The sequence below is a fragment of the Galleria mellonella genome, unplaced genomic scaffold (genome assembly GCF_026898425.1).
Source record: "Galleria mellonella isolate WM207_F2 unplaced genomic scaffold, CSIRO_AGI_GalMel_v1 utg352, whole genome shotgun sequence".
Taxonomy (NCBI): domain Eukaryota; kingdom Metazoa; phylum Arthropoda; class Insecta; order Lepidoptera; family Pyralidae; genus Galleria; species Galleria mellonella.
The window spans coordinates 6,676,858-6,696,548 of NW_026442084.1; the positions used below are offsets into that span (position 1 = coordinate 6,676,858).

General features: G+C 36.4%; 2 protein-coding genes across 3 annotated transcripts; one reads left to right on the forward strand and one right to left on the reverse strand.

Annotated features, from left to right (window-relative positions):
• Positions 1-2,499: 2,499 nt before the first annotated feature.
• LOC116413039 (uncharacterized) lies at positions 2,500-10,071 on the reverse strand. 2 transcript variants are annotated; one of them, XM_052897153.1, is made up of 5 exons: positions 9,843-10,066; positions 7,222-7,320; positions 6,426-6,512; positions 5,638-5,778; positions 2,503-3,447 (listed from the first exon to the last, which is right to left on the reverse strand). In XM_052897153.1, exons 1-5 carry the CDS (start codon positions 9,889-9,891, stop codon positions 3,272-3,274), a joined length of 552 nt encoding a protein of 183 aa, XP_052753113.1. In that variant the 5' UTR covers positions 9,892-10,066; the 3' UTR covers positions 2,503-3,271. The 2 variants fall into 2 exon arrangements, with proteins under 2 accessions (XP_052753114.1, XP_052753113.1); XM_052897154.1 differs by lacking the exon at positions 5,638-5,778 and having other exon boundaries at positions 2,500-3,447; positions 9,843-10,071.
• Positions 10,072-10,524: 453 nt separating this feature from the next.
• LOC113516430 (zinc finger protein 33B-like) lies at positions 10,525-19,627 on the forward strand. The gene is made up of 8 exons (XM_052897102.1): positions 10,525-10,938; positions 12,044-12,704; positions 13,244-13,395; positions 14,457-14,581; positions 15,300-15,417; positions 16,121-16,236; positions 17,150-17,287; positions 18,041-19,627. The coding sequence occupies exons 1-8, from the start codon at positions 10,834-10,836 to the stop codon at positions 18,135-18,137; spliced, it is 1,512 nt and encodes a 503-aa protein (XP_052753062.1). The 5' UTR covers positions 10,525-10,833; the 3' UTR covers positions 18,138-19,627.
• Positions 19,628-19,691: the final 64 nt, after the last annotated feature.

The window sequence follows — 19,691 nt, forward strand, 5'->3', positions numbered from 1 at the left end:
TGCCTATTCGATCTATTCGGCTACTTTTGTCCTATTCAGCCGAATACCGAATATCTATAAATTAATCAAATACCAAATGGCCGTGTTTTTTATTTATTTTTTAATGGGTTATATGTGGAATAGTAAATGGAATGGTAGCCTCGCCTACGCTATCGTTATACGCTGGTGGGGTACCAATAAGGGATGATAGGTGATGATGAAAGCAGGTCAGTTTGGACATCGTGATGAATACCAATAGAATTAACGACGATGATTTCCAAAGGGGACCGCGTGGGAGTCGACCTATTAGGATGTATTGCTGGTTATGGGTCTGTTAGACCCCATTACTAGCAATCCCTTTACGGGGGGTAAAGGCCAAATGGCTGTGCGGTCTCAGCATAGAATAGGCCACCTCTTCTCTTCCGGTGGGTGTTGTAAGAGCTGACTAAGGGAAAGCAAAGCATCTCTCTTAAAACATCTCTAAAGCCTAATTGCGGTTGTCAATCTGTCTGCCAAACGTGGCAACTATTGGTAAAACCTTATATTCAGCAGTGGACAGTTAAAGGCTAATATGATGATGATGATGAACCAAATACTGAATACTTAAATAATATATTTTGTTGCAAATAGATAATTTGTAAAATGAAAATATTGATCTATTAAGTTATAAGTACGTAATCAAATTTTGTATTATAAAAATAAAAAAAAGAAAGTATGGAACAAATGAAATGTCTTTGCTTTTGAATTATTGCAATAAGTCCAACTTCTAAATTTTATTGTGCAGAAAGACTTTTAAATGTTAAGGTCATAAAAACATTTGATTTATTAAAATTTCATTCACCTTAATGATATTGAATTTTTTTTATTTCAATGGATGAAAATGGAATGGTAACCCCGCCTGCGCTATCGGTATAGGCTGGCGGGGCACCAGTGAGAGGTGATAGGTGAAGGTGAAACCAGGTCAGTTAGCCATCATGAAGAATTCCGTGAGAATTAACCACGGTGGTTTCCAAGGGGAACCGCGTGGAGGTCGACCTGATAGGGTATGTTGCTAGCAATGGAACTTCTAGATCCCATTACTAACAATCCCTTTCCCTCTAATGATATTGAGTTAATAGGTACAAGTTTTGTCGTTACGCGTCAGTCATATACTTTTACAGTTATATATTCGGTTATTCAGCCAAGATTCCTGCAGAATAATCGTTATTCGATGCACTCGAGCCATCTGTACCGTTTATTCTTTGCCCCAAACGGGATGCACGGCTATCAGAGGAAACTGATATTCCACTGAATACTATCAACTACTCACAATAGGTATTTTTAACAAACGATTACAATGAGCTTAACATTATCTTATCTAGAACTGAACTCTAAATATTTAACTAGTACCATGAATCATGGAATCATATTGTTTTGCTAAAAAGATACAATGGGGTCAATTGGGGGGAAAGGGATTGTTAGTAATGGAGATTGAGAATCCTATTGCTAGCAATATACCCAACCAGGTCGACCTCCTCGTGGTTCCCCCTGGAAACTATCATGGTTAATTCCTGATGAATTCATCATGATGGGCTAACTGGCCTATTTTCATTCTCATCTATCACCCTTCACTGGTGCTCCGCCAACATATCCCGTTAGCGCAGGCGGGGTTACCATACCATTTTCACCCATCAAAAAAAATGGGTCAATTTTGCATTGTCCCTCTCGAGAAATCTTTTATAATGAATTATAATTAAGTTTTGTAAAATGGAATGGTAACCCCGCCTATGCTATCGGTATATACTGGAGGGGTACCAGGTGAGGATGAAAAGGCAAGTCAGTTAGCCAATCGTGACGAATTCAACGATAAATTAATCACGATAATTTCCAGGGGGAACCGTGTGGAGGTCTACCTGATAGTTAGTCGCCATTGCTATCAATATGGGTATATTGATAGCAATGGGGACTAACTTCCCCATTACTAACATAAATAGGTTAGTTGTCCTATATCACGTTGATTAATTCATTAAACTTAACCACGATGGTTTCCAGGGGGAACCAAATCCTAGTGAATTCGCCACGATGGGCTAACGGAGCTTTTTATTTATATACACACAGGGGCAAACGCGCATGCGGCTCACCTGATGGTTAATAGATGATTATAACCACCATACCATAAAAAAACCATTGCACATCTGTGTTCGCCTGTAAACTATCGGAGAGGCCACCATCTTCAGGTTTTCTTAATGGATGATAATGGAATGACAACTCCGCCTGCGCTAACGGTATACACTGGCGGAGCACCAGTGAGGGATGATAGGTGAGAAAGAAAAAGCAGGTTATATAGGCCATCGTGATTAATACGTCTGCGATTCAGCACGATGGTTTACAGGAGGCATCACGTGGAGATCGACCTGACAGGATATATTGCTAGCAATGGGACTGGTAGTCCGCATTACTAACAATCCCTTCCCCCTATTATTACCAGGTTACTTCATTTTACCTTAAGGTAAATGCATCACAAAATAATATACATTTTTTTTAGTAACGTTCTTTAATATTTACATATAATCATCACAACATTATAAGAAATATACAGTGAAGCCTTCTTCGGTCAAAGCGATATTATCTTATGTAGTAGCCCTTTTTTTTAAGTTCGCTGCTAACACCTATCAGTGATAAGAATTTTAAGAAGTTTCTTGTAGCGTTAATTTCTATCTCTTCAGGATATAAAGTGTATTTTTTAAAGGACATATATCGTGTGGGCTACAGCCACAAATTAAGTGCGGCGGCGTTTCTTCCCCATTGCCAAAATCTACACACACATTTTGGGCATAACCCTAGTTGGGCCATGTACTTATTTAATTAACAGTATACAGTCAAAACCCTTGTTAATACAAACATAGTATTTTTACTCAAAAGAATTTTTAGAATAATTTTCAGAAAACCTCTTAATCAGAGATTTAGAGTATGTAATTTAATCCTGACAATAGGAACCACCTGTTATTTGCTGTTTTTAAGCTTTGAAGTTCTGAGCTTTAGGCTTCGAGGCATACCACAGTAAGGTTCTAGTCCTACTTGGGCAATTTTTGCTAATTGATCAGCTGTTTCATTACCATGAATGGGGGTAATCCTTAGTCCTTGTATATTCTATAGCATGGTAAGATTTTTAGTCTTATGTAAAAATAAAAATTACTTTATTTCATTAAACAATGTTAGTATATGATAGAATATTGACATCTACGCTGTTTATTTTTTTAAGAGACAGGATCAACCCATTCCCGATATAGCCCATCCCTCCTAATAACAAGTGTCATTCCATCCGTGTCATCTCACTGTCAATTAATCTATAATTCACCTCCCAATCTTGCCTGACTTTCTGTCTTTGCCACCACAATTGCCTCAGATTGTAAAACGACCACATAGCAAACACGAACAAAACTGCCGCCATTAAAACGAAAACAAACGTCATAAAGATGCTAACGCCATCTGTAAATAAACAAAAATATAAATGCTTAGGTCTATAATCCGTAATGACACCACGCCGGCATACACAGACCACCAGTATATGCCGGCTGAAGAACCCAGCGACCCGGAGGTCGTCGCCTCCGGAGTTGAAGCCGGGGTAGAGGGGTTATACCCCGAGGTCCCTACCTCGCCCGCCCACGCAACATCTGGCGGGCATGAGAAGTCCCTGTTGATTGATTGGTCCATAATGAATACTTAGTTTTATTTTTTTGGTGGGTGAAAATGGTGTGGTAACCCCGCCTGCGCTAACGAGATAAGCTGGCGGAGCACCAGTAAAGGGTGATAGATGAGAATGAAAACAGGCCAGTTAGCCTATCATGATGAATTCATCAGGAATTAACCATGATAGTTTCCAGGGAGAACCGCGAGGAGATGGTTGGGTATATTGCTAGCAATGGGATTCCCAGTCTCCATTACTAACCATCTCTTTCCCCCTGAATACTTAGTTGGAGGCATTATTATTGATCATAATAGAATGGTCACATCACCTGCGCTAACGCTATACGCTGGCAGTAAATCAGTAGGCGAGAAAGAAAGCAGCAGGTTACGACATTCCATTAGTTGGATTGACGGTTTGTTTATCACTTTAAGCTTTTTTTTATACAACTTAAAATAGCAAACAAGCTGACGGCCCACCTGATGGAAAGTAGTAACGGTCGCCTATAGACATGAGCAGTACCATGAACATAACAGAGTATACTGTTTCATCCATAATACCCCCCATGCTTGCCGTTCCTGAGGACTCTAGTGTTATTCCTCTGTACCCTGTAAATTCATTGCCATACTTATGGGAATAAGTGATACTTAGTAATTTACTTCCGTGCCTACTTATATATAATCCTACTTAAGATAATCTAAGTTGAATGCTATTCCTCCAATTATTTATTCTCTATATCCAGTCTTCGCAAAGGATCATTGTAAGTTCTATAAATAGCATACACTTTCTCCTCGATAAATATCTTAACACACTGTCGAATTGTCGCAATAACTCACTGTAAAACAATGTCACTCACCTCCCACCTAAAAAGGTATAAATACGGCAACACAGTCTAAAATTCGTTATTCGCACTTTGAACGCCGAACGGTTAACACACTGAGTAGCGATCTTATAATTTTTCTGAAGATATCACGTTTAGAGATGAATGATAAACGCAAAACGTGCTCGAACAAAGTCGCAGTCGCAGATTGATGACTAATATGGAAGCTTACATTATACGTCCAGCACTGGACGAATAAATGCTAAAATGATGATGATGGAACTGCTGGTAGTAATAGTGGTGGTCAATCTTCGAGTGTTGCCAGTCACACACATACTAATGGTAGCGGAATTAAACAAAATAGTTCTAATCGAATAACTAGCTTGCTTTTCCATCGGCAGAATGAAATTGAAATCCTTGACGTTCTTTTAATTTGAAAACTGGACACGCTCTAAGTGTTTTTCTAACTGTGGGTCAGTACCTCTGGAGGGTCCCTAAACTTCTACATAGGGGTCGCGGAAGTTTGTCAAATCTATACTTATAATAAATCTGTAGAGAGATCAATTCTGTACATGAAATATATTTCCAAAATAACTATCAGGGGGTGATTAGTGATCGATACTAACGCCAAAAATGCAATCAGTAAAATTTTGTCTGTCTGTCTGTATGTTCGTTATAGAAACAAAAACTACTCGACGGATTTTAACGAAACTTGGTACAATTATTCTTCATACTCCTGAACAGGTTATAGTATACTTTTCATCACGCTACGATCAATAGGATCAGAGCAGTGAAGGGAAATGTGCCTGTTACATCAAAACCACTGAACCGCGAGAAAGGATATAGGCTACTTATTTTACGAAAAACGACGGAAACGCGGACGAAGTCGCTGGCAACAGCTTGTTAAAATAGCTAAAATAAAATAACAGTTTTGCAACGTATTCAATTTCTGTTTTAAATACTTCATTATGTATTATTTATTTTATTATTTAATAACCTATGAAAATTATAGGTCCCCTACTATCCACGGTTACTAAACCGTGGATCACAAAATATTTTTATATACTAAGGGGGTCGCACCATGAAAAAGTTTAAAAGGCACTACCCTAAAGAAAATATCCCATTGCACTACCAAAATTGTTAACGTTTCGATATTATCCTTGTAAATCCTTACCATTTCTATTGGTATCAGCACCTGATAATTTCTGCTTTTGAACTTCACCAACTGGTGCTATTGTCATAACAGTATTATGATCTTTATTATTGATTACATAATTTGAATTACTTTCAGGAACAGTAAAGGGATTTGTCGAACCTGAAATGAGCGTAAAATAAAATTTACTATTTACGTTGTGACTTCTTGATGGACTAATATCACTTTGAACAATAACACATGGAATATTTGTTACTCTATGATTGTATTTTGTTCCACTACTTTTTAAGGGAGTTCCAAGAGAAAAAGATTATCAAATTAATAATATAGTTAGGTACTTGAGAACGAAATATAAATTGTTACACACAAGCCCGAGAAGTTTAAGTGATACTAAAAATTCTTATATTTTGTAGGTAATTGTAGATATTTAGGCGAGGTAATGAAATAAAAACTAAATTAAATATAGACTATATTCCATGGCATTTCGTTGTCAATCCTGAATTGGTGCCTCTGTCCCATTTGTGTTTCAACCGTGAAGCAGTTGTGTTTACATGGCTGTGTTTCGGTTTGAAGGGTGGGATATGGCGTGAATTTACTGGGTACAGGGGAATAACACCTGAGTCCTCAGGAACGGCAACGCATGGGGGGTATCATGGGCGAAACAGTATATTCTGTTATGTCCATGGTCCTTCTCATGTCTATAGACGACGGTTACCACTTTTCATCAGGTGGGCCGTCAGCTTGTTTGCTATTCTAAGTTGTATAAAAAAAATTCGATGTTCAGAATTAGATATTTATAGATTTTGTACCTGTAACCACTGAATTTATCGTTACTTTCTCTGTAGTGGTCGTCGATGCTTCTGTTGTAACTCCAAATACATTTTCCGTCGTCTGATCTATAATTGAATAAGATGAAATTTTAATCTAAAAACTAATAACTATTCCATTGTACTTCAAAAATTCTATTAAATTATTTTAAAAATAATATTTTTTTTTATACATTTAGAATGGCAAACAAGCTGACGGCCCACCTGATGGAAAGTGGTAACCGTCGCCTATAGACATGAGCAGTACCATGGACATAACAGAATATACTGTTGCACCCATGATTCCCCTCTATGCGTTGCCATTCCTGAGGACTCAGGAGTTATTCCCCTGTATCCAGTAAATTCACGTATATTTTCTCCTATCATTGTTAGGTGACATCTTTCTCAATTCTGTATCGATTTGAGGATTTATTTTTTGCAATAGATAGAGTTTATTGATCTGTTGGTTCCATATTACTTATGGCACAGTTATTTAAAAAACGAATATAGTTTTCAATTTTACTCTATTTTTTAAATAAATAAATCCGTAAAGCAGTTGTGTTTACATGACTGTGTTTCAGTTTAAAGGATGGGATATGGCGTGAATTTACAGGGTACAAAAGAATAACATCTGAGTCCTCAGGAATGGCAACGCATGGGGGGGATTATTCTGTTATGTCCATGGTACTGCTCATGTCTATAGGTGACGGTTATCACTTTCCATCAGGTGGGCCGTCAGCTTGTTTGCCATTCTAAGTTGTATAAAAAAACGACTATAACAAGACGAGAACACAATTACCTTCAACTGCTATTTGTTCCTTTGTTGCTATCGTTGAATCTGGTTCAGCAGATGCAACTTTATTCACATTTTTTGCTGTTTCATCTGCTATTGAGTATACTGTGGATAAAGGAACTTTTTTTATTATAAAGTTGGCAAACAAATTCAACCCGTCTGATGATGAAGAGTTACTGTAGACTGTGGGCACCAGTGTGTAATGCCAGTAAACGCGTCAAGTGAGCGTTACTCACTGTACGATTGTTGCACTGAGGTAGCTAGAGGTCACCAGTTCGAATCGATATGTGGACTGTATGTATATATAGATTGAATGAGTGTAGATCCTCGTCCAAATTAGTGGGTAATATAAGCTCCACCAACCTTAAGGATCACGTTCACCACGGATGTACGAAGCACTGCTGGTAAACACGCACGGCGATTCACTAGTAGTTTGGAGCAGCAGCCTCTCAATGATGGACAGGAGAACACTCTTATTTAACACAGAACACGGTAAGCACGGCTTCCGAAAGGCTATCAGTTTGACTTGAATATCAACTTCACTTGAATCAGTTGAGGAGGTGCTCACGGGCGCTCTGCCAGGCGTTCACCGAACAAGTGTCATCGCAATCCACTGATGACAGTTAACCACAAAATTGATGGAACAAAATATGTAATTACCCACCAATATTGGATAAGGATCGAACACTGACTCTAAAGAAACCATGATAATCCTATCAGCTGTTAACTGCCCCCTTCTGAACATAGAATTCCCTCTATTAGGAGGGTTTTCCAGCAGTTACTACGCTTTGCAGGTGGATTGGCAATTTCAGTTAGGCTTTCGAATGGTTTTAAGAAGGATGCAGCTGTTCATTGCTTGACCATTAAGTTCCCTTACTCGCCTTCTACGACACCCATGGAAAAGGTGTGCTTCATTCTACGCCGGAACCACACGGCGAAACTATAATAAACCATTTTTGCAAAACTCCATTCTGCAGTCTCTAAGGAAAACCTCGGCAGTCATTCCATAACCAGGTGGTCTACCATGAAATGAAATTCCGAAATTTCGGGCTGAATTTCGTGTTCTTGTTCGTACCGAAATCAACTCAGTAAATGGAGCTTAACATTTCATACATCATAAATCTTATCCTAATAGTCCAGAGGAACGATATTTTAACATTTTTAATAATTTTAAACGGCATGTATTATGTCATTTTAAAATCATATTTCTGTTTCGTTCGAACCCCAAACTTCGGAAAATATTTCATGGTAGGCCCTCTGAGCGTTCCCGGGACGAAACTTCTCTATAGTCGCCATGTAAGTGTGCGAGCATGTAGGTTCTGGCATGAGAATGAATTCTATTTTAATGTCAACTTCGTCTCTTTCCATTTTAATATCGTTAGACTTTAATAGCTAAAAATAAATACAAAAATAATATATAAACTGCTTATAATTTTGATTAATAATTTAAATATTTTTAAACTAACCTAACTTTAATAATAATTGTGCAATTAAACCAATAAAACATGCTATTTAGATAATTAATAAAATTTTTTACCTGTTAGCTAATGTGTGATATAATAATAGCCGACAGGAAGTCAAAGATATCGGGTAAATACGTAAGCTATTTTCCTATTAATTAAACAAATAATTTAAATAGTTAGAACATTTTTCAAAACATAATAATTATTCACGATAGTTTCCAGGGATAACCGCGTAGAGGTCGACTTGATAGATTATTACTCCTCTCCATCCAAAGGTTGTCTGGAAGAGATCGCTCTTAGGTATTAGTCGATATAAGGTCGCCCATTGTTTTCTCACTGTGATCATTTCTTGTAATTGTTTATATTTATAATAAGTTTACTATTGTAATCTTTTGAAGGAAACAATAAAGAGTATCTATTTATCTATCTATCTATATTGTTAACAATGAGGCTGTTTGATTCCCATTGCTAACAAATTCAAATCACCTTTATTGAAATAGACTTGTTTACAAGCACTTTTACATCGTCATTTTTTTTGCAGGCTTCGAAAAGTTGTTATCCGTTGAGAAGAGCCAGCGAGAAACTCAACAGTTACTCTTTTAAATCTCTGTTGACATTGACTTTTTCTCCTTCCTATCACCTCACTCACTTTTGTCTGGACGGGTCTGCACTTGTGATCTTTTATTTCTTCCCCATTAGTAACCGCTTGCACAAGCTTCATGGTTGATCCATTGCCACTTCAGCTTGTAGAGCCATCGAAATATATCAGTTACTTTAGTTCTTCTGTGATATCTACGTTCCAGATTCTATAACGTAGTAAAACTCTCGAGCATAGATCTCTAATAAGTAATTAACTGTTACAGGTTTTATTTTCATTTTTCTTTTTACAACTTAGAGTGGTAAAAAGCTAACAGCCCATATACAGGATATAATCTATCCATGCACTAAAATTCAATCGAATCCGTTCAGTAGTTTTTCCGTGAAAGAGTAACAAATATCGCATCCATACATCCTTATAAACTTTCGCCATTATAATATTAGTAAAATAATTTTCCATAGGATGCCTGGCCCCTTAAAAAGATTGGCTTGCATCATGGGGTAGGCATTAGACAAGCCTCTTAAATACGTCTATGGTGCTCTAAATAATTAATTACCTTCACTTACCACATAAAATTATTGTTAACACAAAAATACACTCTCTATTCACCAACATTTTGATTTTAACTGTACCACTGAGAGGAAATAATTAAAATTAACTGAAATAAAAAAAAAAAAACTACATACATTAGAATTTTATAATACACATTACATATATTTACTTAAATATCTGATCGTTTATGTGCAGACCCGTAGACTGGTACCGTTAACAGGCAATTCGATATTACTCGTGTATTTCTTAGCATAAAGTCAGGACATTCTTGTTTTCCTGTTTATTTTCCTTTGAGTCTTAGGTAAATATCATATCTAAGTTCTGCATATTTATAGAGGCAATTTCCTACATTAATAAAATCTTTTGAGCTACCCCTGCTTGTAATTTAATTTATTTGTTATTATAAATTTTTATACATTTTTATTTGTTACCTACGTACTTAACTTTTTATAGTTCGTGTATATATATATATATATATATATATATATATATATATATATATATATATATATATATATATATATATATATATATATATATATATATATATATATATATAATAATTCTCCAGGGGCGCCCTGGGTCTTGAGATGGAGTGCGCACAGTCCACTCAGACCTGAAAGATCAATCCACATGATCGTGTGTTACATCGTTTTGTTCAATTTAATATTCCCTAATAACAAAAATACAGCCAGTTTTAAGTTATAATATTTAAAATTTAAATTAATATTTATATAATACTTATACATTAATTAGTGCAAGATTTTAAATGTATATATGTGCATGTATGTATTTATTTTATCTTTGTCTATGCTTCACCATTGTTCTAAGAATAAGGATTTCCGAAATCTTTGAGGTCCTTTGTCAATTTGACATTTGACAATTGTCACTGGTAAATATTACAGTCAGTTTGTTTTATTTATCAACAGTAATTTGAGTTGCCGAGTGAACCCTATTTAAGTTTTAGAACATATTAAGACGTTTCTTTATAATTCTATAATAATTATGGAGGATATTTGCAGACTGTGTTTAAATGTGCAGACTACACAAACAATGAGCAAACTAAATGTTGAACTGTTAGAAAAAATAAACACATGTATTTCAGTTAATGTAAGTAACTCAAGTTAATGTGACTATCAATTCTTAATTTATGTTGTAGTCTCAATCTGTAGTTTCGAATACCTACGTAATTAATAAAATAGAATAAAATAACTATTTATTGTGAGCTGTATATTAAAATTTTTCGTAAGATGTTATTAACGTCTTAAAGGAAAACAGCCTACCCATACATCGGGCATACAATATTTTACAAAATTAAAGATATAAGCTCCGTTTCGTATTTCAAAATTAATTTAATATAATTACCTATATATTTCTGGGGTAAAGGGATTATTAGTAATAAGTAAGATTATTAGTAATTAGAAAGCCTATCACCTATCATCCCTCACCGATACCCCGCCAACGTATACTGATAGCGTAGGCAGGCTCACTAAAATATCAGCCCTGCTGTTAACAATATACATATATACAATATACTGTCAGGTTCTTAGTGGATAATAATGGAATGGTATCCCTATCTATGCCGATGGAGCATCAGTGAGAGGTAATAGGTGAGGATAGAACCAGGCCTGTTAACTCACTGTGACAGATTAAATAATTAATCATGATGATTTCCAGGGGAAGCTCTGTAGAGATCAATCTAACAAGGCTACTATATATTGCTAGCATTGGGGATGTAAATATTTTTTTATACAACTTAGAATGGCAAACAAGCATGATGGCCCACCTGATGGAAAGTGGTAAAGGCCTATACCATAAACATAACAGAGTAGACTGTTTGGACATGAACGATTATGACTATGATTGTACGCCAGTAAATTCATGTCATATTCCACCCTTCAAACCAAAACACAGCTATGCACACACAACTGCTTCACAGTAGAAACACGAATGGGACAGAGGTACCCAAGCAAATGACTTTTGTACAAAGTCTCCCTCTGGTAAAATGTTAATCCCTATTACTAACAATACTACCCTCACCCTGTCAGGTTGACCTCTACATAATTATCTTAGAAAACCATTATGGTCTCCAAAAACGTTTCTGGTGATTTTATCATACTGGGCCAATGGATCTGACTGTTGCTCCCTCAGTGTATAACAATAGCAAAGACAAGGTTGTCATTTCATTTTTACATCATAAAAATGATATTTTCAGATTATGGATGATGAGCATTTACCAAATCATTTATGTCCAGTATGCATGGAAAAAGTGGAAGATATATATACATTCCAGAAGATAATAACAGAAAATCAAAACACCCTGATTAGTTACTTTATAAAAGGACAGGATGATTTGAACAATTTTTATATAAAGATAAAAAATAAAATTAAATTAAAAGGTGAAATTTGTGACATAGATAATAAAGAGAATAAATTATTAAACAATTCACAAATCACCTCTAATTGTAAAGAAATTTATAACACTGGCATTAAAATTGAAACCATAGACAGTGATGTTGAGAATTCAATATATTATAGTTCTGAAGATGAACTTACACTTTCGTCAATAAAAAAGGCAAAGGAAGGCGATTGTACTGTTATAATAGAAAAAGACAAAGGAGATTTAAATGAAAATTTTAAATGTCTCATGTGCTTTGAATTACTTGAGAGTAAAGTTGATTTACTTAAACACTATAATGGTCATACTAATAAAGAAACTGGTAGAAAATCTGATATAAGTTATTCAATTTTATCTGCAAATGGGATATCTATTTATAAATGTAATAAATGTAGTAAAGAGTATAGTCATAAAAAAGGTATCAATAGACATATTGCTGGACATACGGAGATTAGACCTTTTATTTGTAAAATTTGTGGTAAGTATTATTTAAATTTCTTTTTCAATACAAATTTTGAATTATGAGAAATATCTTATAATTCAATAGAATTTTTAATTTAGTTTAAGTATTACTATTTATTATTAAGAAGGGGTGGCCATTCTATGCCAAGACTACATGGGTCTTGGCATAGAATGGACCACCCCTTTTTTTTCCATGAGTATCATAAGAGGCGACTGAGGGAGGGAAACAAGGGATAGGCAGCAGCGTTTCTCTTGAAATATATCTAAAGCCTATATATGGTTGCTACTGGCAAAACCCCCCAAGGGAGAGGCTTATATTCAGCAGTGGACAGACAGCAATGCTCATATGATGATGATATTTTAAGTATTATTCTATTTATATGTCACGGGCCTAAATAATATACCAAACAATTTTTTTCAATTATCCATTTTGACAAAATTAGGCTTTGATGATGTTTAAACAGTGATATTTCTGCCCATCCCTTGACCATTAACTTTCCATAATTACCTTTTATAACAGCCACAAAATAATAATTTCTTATTAACTAATTCCAGGTAGAACATACAAAACAGTGTCAGAGATTGTCCGTCACGGCCGAGCCCATAATGGATCCAAGCTGTACTGTTCCTATCAATGTGGCTACAGCACTGTTTACATGGGAGCTCTAAAAGCTCACCACCGGAGACATAATAAATCTGAATATAAGGTATTATTCCAAATTCATATTTCTTTCTATTTTAATTAAGTCAACAATAAAAAAAATATGAAATAAATCTGTTTAAAAGCATTTATTTATTAAGATTATGTTCCATATAAAAAACTGACTTATTTGCGGTTAGTTAAGTACTTTGATTTAAAAATCATCTGCACGAGTGGCGGTCTTCCACCGTGCGTTTTTCAAGGCACTTTTTTCCACGCACAACCATTCTTTGGAATCAACTTCCAGCAGCAGTATTTCCGAAACGATACAACAACATAACCTTCAAGAAAAGAGTATATGCCTTTTTAAAAGGCCGGCAGCACACCTGCAATGCCGCTGGTGTTGTGGGTGATCATGGACGGCGGTAGTCACTTACCATCAAGTGAGTCGCATGCTCGTATGCCCCCTGCGTTGTAAAAAAAATAATAATTAGGACTCACTATTTATATACAGGAAGCGGTTTAAGTCTTCCTTCATCATATGTACGGTAAAGGAGTGGAACTCTCTCCCAGCTTATGTTTTTCCCTTCCAATAAAATCTGCACCAATTTAAAGCAAATGTGAATAAGCTATTGGTGGGCCCGTAAGCCCCTTCTTAGACTATGCTATTGCTTTCCATAAGGTGAGATCGTTACCAATCGCAAGACTTATAAATAGTAAAAAAAAAGTAAATTGCAGAACTGAGTGTTTGCATGGTTGTGTTTCGGTTTAAAGGGTGGGATATGGCGTGAATTTACAGGGTAAGAAGGAATAACATCCGAGTCCTCAGGAATGGCAATGCATGGGGGGTATTATAGGTGAAACAGCATACTCTGTTATGTCCATGGTACTGCTCATGTCTATAGGCGACGGCTACCACTTTCCATCAGGTGGGCCGTCAGCTTGTTTGTCATTCTAAGTTGTATAAAAAAAGCGATTTTGATAAAATTTTATGGTACCAATCTCTAAATATACGCTGCTGCCCATCCCTTGACCATTTTATTTTATTACATTTTATTATATACACATAATCCAGAATACATATATAATCATATGGGGCACTATAAAATTCATTCTTATATTTTCCAGTATAAATGTGATAAATGCGGAAAAGGTTTTCAAGTGAAAACTTGGTATGAACAGCATCAAAACGTCCACAATGGCCTGAAGCCGTTCGTATGCGATTTATGTGGCGTTGCGTTTCATATGGACAGGTGATTTTCTTGTTTTTCCTAATCACTAGCCATATCCCGTGGATATGGTCGCGTCAATTTGTATATAAAGTTCTCTGTATGTTAAATTAAGATATGTTTAGTACATAATATATTTAAATTCGTTCAACTGTTTAAAAGGGTCCATTCCATATTATATATGTCATATGAGTCATGTATATATTATATTATATTATAGGTAGTTTAAATGTTTTTCAAAATTAATAATTAATAATAAAATTACTGGGTACAAAGGAATAACACCTGCGTCCTCAGGAATGGCAACGCATGGGGGTATCATGGGCGAAACAGTATACTCTGTTGTGTCTATGGTACTGCTCATGTCTATAGGCGACGGTTACCACTTTCCATCAGGTGGGCCGTTAGCTTGTTTGCTATTCTAAGTTGTATAAAAAACAATCCGTCGTTATCACACATCCGCCCGTATTTCTTCCTTGAGCAGCTGTGCCTGTATTGTTGTGTTTCGATATAAAGTGTGGGGTATATTGTCGAGAACACATTTTTGTTTTTGTCCTTTCACAAGTATAACGGACGAGCCAGTCATCATTGCGCTCAATCATATTTTGGTAAACTCAACGGCCCGGCCCCTATATACCGATGGCCATATGCCCATGCCATGTCATTTATTATCAACATTTACACTCATGCTTGTTTACTGGTGCCTTTATTGTATAAACAGCAAGTTTCCATATCCTTCCAGATACCTGACAGCTCACCGTAGCGCCGTGCACCCACAGTCTTCAAGACTGAAGCGATATATTTGTGTCCACTGCTCGTTACCGTGCGATAGTATGAAGTCACTCACAGATCATTTAAAGGTATGATTTTTTTATACCACAGGTGGCAAACAAGCATACGGCCCACCTGATGGTAAGCGGTTACCGTAGCCTATGAACACCTGCAATACCAGAGGTATTACACGCGCGTTGCCGACCCTGAAGAAACCTCTGTACCCCCTTTTTGTAGAACCCCATGCTGTAGTCTCTTGGGAAAACCTCAGCAGGGAGCTCATTCCATAATCTGAGTGTTCGTGGGAGGAAACATCTCTGAAACCGGAATCATGTGGTGGGGGGAAAGGGATTATTAGTAATGGAGACTGAGAATCCCATTGCTAGCAATATACCCAACCAGGTCGACCTCCTCGCGGTTCTCCCTGGAAACTATCATGGTTAATTCCTGATGAATTCATCATGATGGGCTAACTGGCCTGTTTTCATTCTCATCTATCACCCTTCACTGGTGCTCCGCCAGCGTATCCCATTAGCGCAGGCGGGGTTACCATACCATTTACACCCATAAAAAAAAAACCGGAATCATGTCAAAATGAACTATTTTCAAAGAAGACTTATTGCTAATATTATCAATGAGTAAATCGAATAAAATTCACCTAGATGGATAGGGATGTTCACATATTATGTAGTGCAATTTTTGAAGATTTATAATGGATTTTAGGGATGGATGGACCCAGCATCCAGTTGGTGATTTTGCATAAAGTTGTAATTTATTTCATTCTTGTTCCAGGAACACGGCATCGTGACCAACTTTCTGTGCGACATCTGCGGTAAAACGCTAGCCAACTCTGAACAAATGAAGTTCCATAAGAGAAAGCATTTAGGAGAGAGACCCTTTACGTGCAGGTATAATTTTCCTCATCATCATATCAGCCGTTAACCGTCCACAGCTGAAAATAGGTCTCCCCTTGGGGGGTTTTGCTAGTAGTTGCCACGCTTGGCAGGGGGGTTGGCAACCGCAATATGGTAATGGAGGGAGAGGGATTATTAGTAATGGGGATACTAATTCCCATTTTTAGCGATATACCCTATCAGGTCGACCCTCCATGCGGTTCCTCCTGTAAAATATCATGATTAATTCTTGTTAGTCCGTTACAATGGACTAACTGACTTAGTTTCATTCTAATCTATCACCACTAACTGGTGCCCGCCAACATATACCAAGAGCGCAGGTGGGGTTACCATTCCATTCTCACCCGTATAAAAAACCGCAGTTAGGTTCTAGTGATCCTTTAAGAGGGACGTTGCTACCCATTCCTCGACATTTAATTCTTACGACGCTCACGGGAAAAGGAAGGGTAGCCCATTCTATGCTGGGACCACACAACTATTTGTGCAACAAAGGGATTTAATAAATCTTGTACTATTTTACTATAGCGAAACTGCACGAAAATATGTATCTAATTGAAGGCATTGGTGTCTAAGATACAGGCTAGGCCTAGTTTAGACACTAATGTGCTGGGCATAATGCATCATTTTATACACATATAATTCACTTTGAAATTTTTGTAAGCCCATGACTGTGTATTTTTATGAGCAATAAATCTTTATTATTATTATTTTTAAATTTTACAAAAATTCTCATCTCCCCTCTTAAGGAGAGGAGATGGCAACTAACCCCCGGCAGAAGCACAGTCGGCTGGGGTACAGGGCCCCAGGGAGAGAAACCGGCGTACAATGCGAGCAGTGTCTAAGAGTACCCTTTCTGCATCTTTCCCGGGAGTGATTATTATTATTATTATTAATTAAACATTTCCAGTACATGCAACAAGTCATTCCCAAAAAAGTTCAACTTGCAAGTGCACGAACGTACGCACACGGGCGAGCGGGCGCACCCGTGCGGCCGCTGCGGGAAACGGTTCACACAACGCAGCACTCTGCACAGGCACATCGCCAGGTACTCTATGCTATCATAGTGTAATACATTTTTTTTTATGCAATTTAGAATGGCAAACAAGCTGACGACCCACCTGATGGATAGTGGTAACCGTCGCCTATAGACATGAGCAGTACCATGGACATAACAGTATACTGTTTCGCCCATGATACCTTCAATGCGTTGCCATTCCTGAGGAGTAAGGTGTTATGTTTCTGTACCCTTTAAATTCACTGCTATATCCCACCTTCTGTTTTTGTATATATATATATATATATATATATATATATATATATATATATATATATATATATATATATATATATATATATTATATTTTATATAATAATTCTTTTATTATCAGACAACGAACATTTGGAGGCAAAACCAAGAACTTCCAGATTCAAGTTAATTCAGATAAATTCATTTCTGAATTAAATAATTAAAAGTTTATTATATTTTAATGTAGTTATGTTAATTATAATTATTTTACTCTTTATTGCACTAAAAATATATAAATATACAACGACAATTAGAAAATTCAAGTGAAATACAGATATAAAATAGTATAAAGTACAGATTGAAATACAGTAAAACCTGGTTAAGTGAGACATTAAGGGACCTGTAATTTTGTTTCACTTACAGTGTTCCATTAATAGAGGTCAGAATAAAAATATATAAAGGTGTAAAAGGTGGACTTTATCACTACAGCAATCATTTACAGACAACTTTTGGTTAAAGGAGAACAGATAGAAATTATTTGATTAATTTCAGACAACACGCTGGCTCGGATTTGTTAAAGTGCGGAAAATGCCAGGAGGAGTTCGCGTCTCGCAGTCAACTCAATTCTCATCGGAAATCTTGTGCGTGACTTGAGCAGTGCCGTCGACATATTGGGTAGTGCTATAGTAAATTATAATTTAAAATTATTCGATTATTATAGACTGATGTCTCAGAATATCAGATGTCTATATTTATTTAACTCCTTATTGCATCAGAAACATAATTTTTTTTTATGGGTGAAAATGGTATGGTAATTCCGCCTGCGCTAACGGGATACGCTGGCGGAGCACCAGTGAAGGATGATCGATGAGAATGAAAACAGGCCAGTTAGCCCATCATGATGAATTTATCAGGAATTAACCATGATAGTTTCCAGGGAGAACCGCGAGGAGGTCGACCTGGTTGGTTATATTGCTAGCAATAGGATTCTCAGTCTCCATTACTAACAATCCCTTTCCCCCCCATAAAAATATATTATGACAATTGAAAAATTCAACAATAATAAAGGTACAAAAGGCGGTCTTATCGCTAAGGCAATCTCTTACAGACAACGTTTGGTTAAAGGAGAATAGATAAAAGTGGGTAGGTGGCGCTAGTGTTATTAATATTTTTTTTTGTACACAAAAATCTATATTGCCTAAAAATACCAATAAATATAATTTATTAAACTACTTATTATAACAATAAATACCTACCCAAAGGTTGTCTGGAAGAGATTGCTTAGCGATAAGGCCGCTTTTTGTATCATTTCTCAAATATTCTATAAATGGTGCAGTAAAGTGTATATAAATAAATAAATATATAAATCATAAACATACACATAGCACACAGAAGGAAATATGACAAATCCAGTAAAAAAAATTACAAAAAATGGAAAAGTGTAACTACTAAACATTGGAAATGATTTGACTTACATATACATATGTTTCAGGAAATTTATGAACTTATTGTGTTTTTGGCGTTTCTGAAATAAGCTATACTGATCGTTTACCATCAGACCGGGCTGTTGCCACCTTTGTGGTATAAAAAAAACCTGTTACATATGTATATAGACATCGAATAAAAAATCAACGAAGATTTATCGATTATTTTTATTAGATTATTCCATCCCCCTTTCTTTCCCGTGGGTGTCTTAAGAGGCGACCGAGGGAATTTAATTGTAGAGGGACGGGCAGCAGCGTCCTTATTAAAACATCTCTAAAAGCCTAACTGCGGTTGCCAAACTGCCTACCAAGGGTGGTAACGACTGGCAAAACTCCACTTACGGGGAAGGCTTGTTTACCAGAGGAAGACTTTGTACAAAAGTCGATTGCTTGGGTACCTCTGTCCTATTCGTGTTTCAACCGTGAAGCAGTTGTGTTTGCATGACTGTTTCAGTTTGAAGGGTGGGTTATGGCGTGAATTTACAGGGTACAGAGGAATAACACCCGAGTCCTCAGGAATGGCAACGCATGGGGGTATCATGGGCGAAACAGTATACTCTGTTATGTCCATGGTACTGCTCATATATATAGGCGACGGTTACCACTTTCCATCAGGTGGGCCGTCAGCTTGTTTGCCATTCTAAGTTGTATAAAAAAAAAGTTTAGCAGTGGACAGTTAATGGCTGAAATGATGATGAAAAGAAGTGATGATTAAGGAA